The sequence below is a fragment of the Gallus gallus genome, chromosome Z (genome assembly GCF_016699485.2).
Source record: "Gallus gallus isolate bGalGal1 chromosome Z, bGalGal1.mat.broiler.GRCg7b, whole genome shotgun sequence".
NCBI classification, from domain to species: domain Eukaryota; kingdom Metazoa; phylum Chordata; class Aves; order Galliformes; family Phasianidae; genus Gallus; species Gallus gallus.
Genome location: NC_052572.1, coordinates 78,952,012 through 78,958,915, shown reverse-complemented (window position 1 = coordinate 78,958,915; position 6,904 = coordinate 78,952,012). Strand labels below are relative to the sequence as shown.

The following is a 6,904-nucleotide window of genomic DNA, read 5'->3' as shown; positions in this document are numbered from 1 at the left end:
GTAGGGGCAGCCGGTTTTGTGTCTTGTGTGCACTGAAGCCAGCTGACGCTGATACAGATGAACAGCCCAAGCAGAAAATGCTTCTGGCTTCTACTTCTCTGTTGAACTGAAGAATCAGTAGGGGTAATTTGGGACATACATACAAGGGGACACAAATAACAGGAGACGGTAGGGAGCTGACTGTTGAAATCTAAATGCAATAATGTGTAAAGTTTGGAAGCTGGAACTTAACATGCAGGCTCAGTTTGCCTTTTCCATTGTTGGGAACAGAGTGTGGTAGGCACTGTCCGTTTCCATCCAGGACTGGGAAGCGGTGAGCTGGTATTCCATCACTTGTTACAAGGTGTAAAGCAAACGAAGGTGATGTGGAGCCTTTGTTTGGGACGCAGGCACTGTAGAACAGGAGGACAAGGAAGGATTGACTGATAACTGGCAACAGCTTGAGAAGAGTGAGCTCGGGGATGTAGCCCTTTCTGGTTCTAACTGGTGTGCAGGTGGGGTGGGTGCAAAGCATGCAGACTCTGAGTGTGTGTGCACTCTGGGAAGCACAGCTGGAAGTGTCACCAGGAAGGGGAGAGAGATCTGGGGACCCTCCCTCTGCTCACACAGGTGCTCACCTCCCAGTTCAGGCTGTGACCTGGCAATCCCCCTGCACGAGGGAGCAGCCACAGCTGTCCTACAGTTCACTGATAATATTGACTGTGCTTTACACTGGACACTGTGAATTTTTCATCAGGAGGTTTTATTTACTTTGGTTAGTTTCCAAATGAAGAGCAGAAGCAGAGTCAGTGTTCTGCATTCACCTCTTTGTCTTGTTCCTGACTTCTGGTAGCTGGGAATGGCAAACCAAGTAATGATGGATTGGAGAGTGATGAAAAGATGAAGCTTCTGAAAATGTGTGAGCATCGAAGGTACGTATAATTACATCTAACTGTAGTAAGTGTGTATCTGCTTCCTGTTACTTACACAGGGATGAAGGTAAATCTGTGCGGTTACTAAGCGAGGTGATACACACATGTGCAAAAATGCCTTTCCTTTCCAAAGCTCAAGGTACATGGAAACCATCTGTTTGTTAATGGGGGGTTTTCTTTGTGCTGATTGGAATCTGACCTACATCTAACCTACCCTCTGTTATCAGCGTAGGCCAGGTGCTACATTTTGAAGGTCGGGGTCTGCTGCTGCCCTTAAGTTACTGGGAGCTCTGAAACCGTTCCAGTTGCATTGGTGCCTTGACTCATCACTGTTTAGACACAGGTAAGGACTTAAGAGTTTTACTGGTTGAAAAAAGACGTAATAAACCTTTGCTTGAAGCAAACTGTTAACCTTTAACATTAAGTAATGTCAATAATTACATACAACAGGTATGCTATGCAAATGATAGGTATAAATACATATTGAGAAGGATTTTCAAGGGAGAGTGAAGAAATACTCCTTTTGAATTGTATATCGTTTATTTTCTACAGCATAGAATTATTGCATTTAAACAATTCTGACCAATGCCTTAGGAAGAATAGATAAGACTGTAGGCTTCTTTAGTTTAATCAGTTTTTTTGTCCAAAGTTGGAATGTATTTCAATTTGAGATTTGAACTGCCTTAGTGAGCAGGTCACGAGGAGCTGGGAGAGGCACGATGCGTATTTGCTGAATAACAGAAGGAGGATTTTCCTGTCTGAGCTTTTAAGAGACATACAAAATATGAAAAGTAATGGGTATTTAAATCTGTGCAGTTGTTCAAAACCGCAGAAGTCTTTTTGTGGTCTTCTGTATCTCTTTTTTCCTGAAAAGGGCTTTGCCAGAGTGCTGGTTTTAAAACCCATTTCAGTGTAAGAGGTGTGAAAGATGAAGCACAAATGCTGTTATCATAAAGATATTTCTTCTGTTCTGTAGGTGCATGAACTGTTCAGCTTATGCCTCAATAAATTCTGTGATTGTTTCTTCTTATTCCTATTGAATATTATCCATAGATAACGTTCTAGAAGAGAGTAAGAAAATCTTTGAAGATGTCCATGTAGATGTTTGTGACATCAGAAAAATCCTGTTGAAATTCCAGGAGCGGAAAGAGAAGTTTCCCGACTCTTACTGCGATGCTTACATCGGTTTTTGCCTGCCTAAGCTTTTAAATCCGTTACTCAGAGTTCAGTTAATAAATTGGAGTCCCCTTGAGGTAGGTGCATCACCAGACTTTATTTTTGTGAAAAATTGTGTGTGTGTGTTCGTGTGTTCTGATATCCTCCGGGCTTCTGGGTAGGCGGTGCTCCGCTACGTTTCTGGTCTGTACTGTCTTTGCAAACTTGTCTACTCTGATGTACTCACCTTTGTTAACTGGCAAGGCCTGTGGCTATTTCTGGCATCTCAAAGTATGACAGGACGGGGGCATGCTGCTTGCAGGGAAGACTTCTGTACAGGAGCTTTGCCGTGGGTTATAGAGGCATTCCAGAGCTTGAGATAAGTGTTGTTAACTAGAAGGAGTGCATCTTTTCCTCTTGTCAGGTTGCTTGCGTATGAATCACTTGCATCTTTATTAATGTGGAGCTGTTTGCTGACATTTTGACAACCCTACCCTCTGAAATCTAGCTTTACATTCAGTTTTAGCTTGCTGCTTTGGTCCATTCAGTGATTAGAATCCATGTAAAACTGTTAAATGAGAATCTTTTGGTATCAAAATGGTATCTTTTGGTAGATATATTTCTGCATGGAGTTTTTCTCTCAATCCTGACAGCTGAACAACGAATGGGAATGATCTTTCAGCAGAATTCTACAGACCTGAAAGAGATGCCCTGGTTCAGAGCTGTAGAAGGATTCAGCGATGCCAAAAAGCCGCCTGAATCAAAAAGAGATGATGATCCTGATGAAGAAGTTTTGCCTAGAGTGATTGAAAAAACTATCCTGCCAAAAATTACAGGTATATTAAGGTTGTCTTGAGGACGTTCACTGCAGCTAGGTAATCAAACCTTAAATAAGTGGTAATGTAAAATTATGTTGATAGTTACAATTACTTGTTAAGGTTACTGCAAATGAAAGGTTTAGCTTTTTGAATGTTTTCTTCCTTGAAACTAGAGCAGATAGCCACTTGGATATCATGAATGAAATAATTCCTATTTTTCAGCATTTGCCAAGAATGTGTGGGATCCTTTATCGACTTCACAGATTGAGTGCCTTACACAGCTTTGTGTTTAAAAAAACAGGTCCTGTCCAGAAGGGAATGCAGGCAGGCAAAACAGGTAAAGGCTGTTGTGGTAATGGGGAAGGAAGTTCTTGATGCAGTGTATGCACTTCATTGTAAATATTCACTGTAACATACACTTAGCCCAGTTCTGGTTTTATTCTCATGCAAATCTGGGAGTTTATCCAGCATAAAGTAGGTGAAACTAAGTTGATGTTTAGGCCCTTAGTATGAAAAGAAGTAATAACAAACGTTTATGCAGTCGCCACACTTGACTTCAGGAAGAAGCTGTAGATAAGATTCTGTTTGTATAGTAGCTGTGGTGTTTTGTTGTGTTTCTTTTTAATAGAACTTCATAGCTGAAAAATATGTTAATCTCATTATCCAAGAAAGATGGTTAAAGCTGAGACTTGCTCACAGGTCTTTAATGCAGTCAAGATCTTAGTGTCTATTATATACAGTGGCACCTGCATTCAGCTGAGTTAGCGTTTTGCTTTTCAACATGAACAAAATAACTGCCTAAAATTGTTGTAAGTGAAAGGTGAGATCCTTTTCTTGTGAGGATGTGTTAATATTTTTCCTTTTTTCTTTTTTTGACAGGATTTGATTAACACGGTTGTCCTGAGGATGAAGCAGTCTGTAGAGGAGGATGTCTTTATCCCTCTGTATCCGAAAAGGTAAGCTGTGTCTGGGAATTTATGTTTTTACTTTTTAAAATCTTTATTTTTAGTCATAGAATCATAGAACTGCTCTGGCTGGGAAAGACCTTAAAGACCACCAAGTCTACCTGCAACCTAACCTCTTTTTTTAGCCTTTGTTCTATTTTTCTGTACCTTTTCCCCAGAAGCATGGGTGAAATATATTGTAGACATCCATGAGCAAATGGAACAAATGTGCCTTCTACTGTTTCATTGTAGGAATAGTTACCAAGAGTAACTGACAAGAGTAACTACGCAGTCAACTTAGTGCTTATTTGCTCCTGTAACTAAGAGCTTTCATAAATGGAAAGTTCTTAGTTTATGGGGCACAGCCCAGAGTCTGGTTTTGTGATCTTAACTTGGAGTATCTGAGGGCTTGTGTTATTTGTGGTGGTCTGCTCCCCCTTCTACTCCTGACTCCTCCTTTCTTTCCTGAAATAGTTGATATTGCTGGTGCTTATTGCTGGACACTCTTAGAGAGAGGATAACTGGTAAGAGTCTGGTAGATGTGGGGTTAAGACACAGCTGGGAGAAGAGTGTTGCTAAGCCTGATGCAGCATGTTTGTCTGGTTACAAGCAATGCTGTTCTGCTGAGAATCCATTAAACACATACTCGAGTGTTTCCAACTGCTAATTCCATTGGGTATTGCAAGGAGTTTCAGTTAACAGCTGTTTCCTTAGACCTTTATTCTGGTTGTCACTGCTGAAAGAATCCCATAGTTGTAATTCATCGGTGTTTAAGAGATGAATTGTCTGTTTGTCTTACTTTCAGGTCAAGCAAAATCCTTATTTCCTCTTCCTCTTTTTCTGACCAGCACTGTGGAAGACAAATCATCTCCATGTTCAAAATTCCAAGGCAGACGGTTTTGGTCAGCTGTTGAGGTAAAGAAAAAGCACCGATCTTGTCTGTGAAAAGCATTTTAGTTAAAAGGAGATTGTAGTCTTTGAGGAAATTTATCTTCAGTCCAATCTGATTCCTGAGAGCTTAATGCATTTTAATAGGAAGGTGAGCTATTTTTGTCAGTGAGCTATTTATGCTCACCCACCTCTGATACGTAGTCAAGAGACTTTAATTTCATCATCTGTTCCTGCTAACCTTCCATGAGATCAGTCATTGGCACTCTGTGGATAGGTCTGTTTCCTCAGTATGTGCATACAGTGCCCATGTTGCTCTTGTAGAATAGAATCCCTGCATGTGCGTATAAGCATATTAGTATAGCTTTATTCAGTCTACAGTGCTGAGTTATGTCTGAATAAGTGCTGAATATCTGAATGCCTGTGATTCAATTCCCTCTTAGATCCGTTTCCTCTATGAGTGTGTTTGGGTTCGTACTAAAGATGAGGTTTAGATGCAGGAAAACACATTAACATCCCAGTTCCCCTGCTGTGTGTGCTAACAAGGCCATGGTGACAGCCCTGCAGAGGCTTCCTGCTGCCATGTTGCACATTCCTGTAGAAAAATCGGGGACTTTGGGAATGTTGAGGGCTTGCCATATTCACTCCTGGGGCAAGCTGTTGTGTAAGGCTTTGTCATGGACAGATGCAGAGAAGACAAGAGGGAGCTTAGTGCTGATACCTGGCAGACACGAAACAGACATAAGATTCTGGTATCACCTTCTGAGATTGTGTATTGCCTGACTTAAATGTCCTGTCAAATACATGTTTCTAAAAGCAAGACCAGTGGTCTTTCACTGCAGATTGAAGTTTTCTCTATTCAGTTTGTTTTCCATCCTCGCTGTCAGGGTTCTCTTTAGAAGTGGTGATGTGCAGAATGGTTGAAAATGTGTTTGTGTTGGGTATCTTCTGACAGTTTGCCACTCTTTTTTCTGGAGTGAAGTCATGAATTCGTTTACCCCAGAGTAAGTAGTACTGCGGGTCATGTATTAAACTCTTTGGATCTGTTCAGCAGCTTATTAGTGTGACTTATCTGTGTTTGAGACTGCCGTTGTGCAGCCCCTACTGGTGCTGTCTTTCAAAGCAGGTGATCATCTGCAGGCTGCCTATCGGGAATGTCCTCTAAACCATGCCCAGAAATTGTATGGGAGAGTACTCACAAAGGGCTGGGTGAGAAGAGGACAGGAACTATTTTAATGAGGAAGTACAGTTGATGAGGTTTTGATGTTTGTGCCATCATACAGTCTAACTTTCCTAGCAGCTCATGCAGTCAAAAGGAAGTGTCCTGCCAAACACTCCAGAGAAGTATGCAGTAGTCGTGGGCTTTGCGACTGCTTTCTGACTGGTGACTGCTAAGATCACGTACTGTGTCTGTGTGGGTGAACTACCTTGAGGTTAACAGTTACCTTGACATTAACCATTCTGTGTTGAGGGGGAAACCAGCGATGTTCTTACGCTGGGCTTAAGTCTTTTTAAATAGTCATTTCTACAGTGATAACAGGTAACTGAAGACAACTCTTGCTAACGAATAATACTGAGATCAAGTACAAAAGAATCTTTTTGCTGCTATGGACCAAGGCTATCAACCTTACCTGTGTTATAAGGCTGGTGGCATGTTAATCTTATGTAGCATATGCAGTAGTGGTTGTTTTTTCATTCTGTCACAGATTCTCTCCAATGTTCACTTAGAATTGAATCTCAATTGCTGTTGATCCCTGTTTCTTGCTGAGCTTGGTGTCTTTGTACACGTGCACACCTCTGGTGTCTTTGTACATGTGTACTCCTTCAGATTTGACCACTGGCTTTTCTCTCAAAAAATAAAGCATAGTTGTTTTCTGTTCTTGGGTGTTAGCAAATTGTTAACCAATTGGAAGGGTAACATGCTCTTTCTTTCCCTGGGAGGTGATGTGTGTATGTATGAGGGTACAGCTCATAGGCACATGTAAAATTAATCTACTTCAAAATACTATTTATGATCTGTAGTTTTTTAGTGACTAATTGGCAGTAAGCTTGGAGAGAATAAATCCTGTTTTTTGAGTACTGAGATTGGATGGACATGGTATCTTTTGAGTTTAAAAAGGAGGTTCTAACGTACCCTCAGCCATCAGATATGCATGTTCTGTTTCTCCATTACTGCAGCTGCTCTCCA

At 41.1% G+C, this 6,904-nt stretch overlaps 1 protein-coding gene across 1 annotated transcript in view; it reads left to right on the top strand.

The window, feature by feature from the left end:
- Positions 1 to 6,904, top strand: part of LOC112530732 (intron Large complex component GCFC2-like) — a gene marked incomplete at both ends in the record, with an annotated part of 218,229 nt that overhangs the window by 115,015 nt on the left and 96,310 nt on the right. The window contains 2 exons of the mRNA XM_040656105.1: positions 1,965 to 2,164; positions 2,749 to 2,902. Of these exons, the coding sequence (XP_040512039.1) occupies positions 1,965 to 2,164; positions 2,749 to 2,902 (354 nt within the window). The remainder of the gene's footprint in view (positions 1 to 1,964; positions 2,165 to 2,748; positions 2,903 to 6,904) is intronic.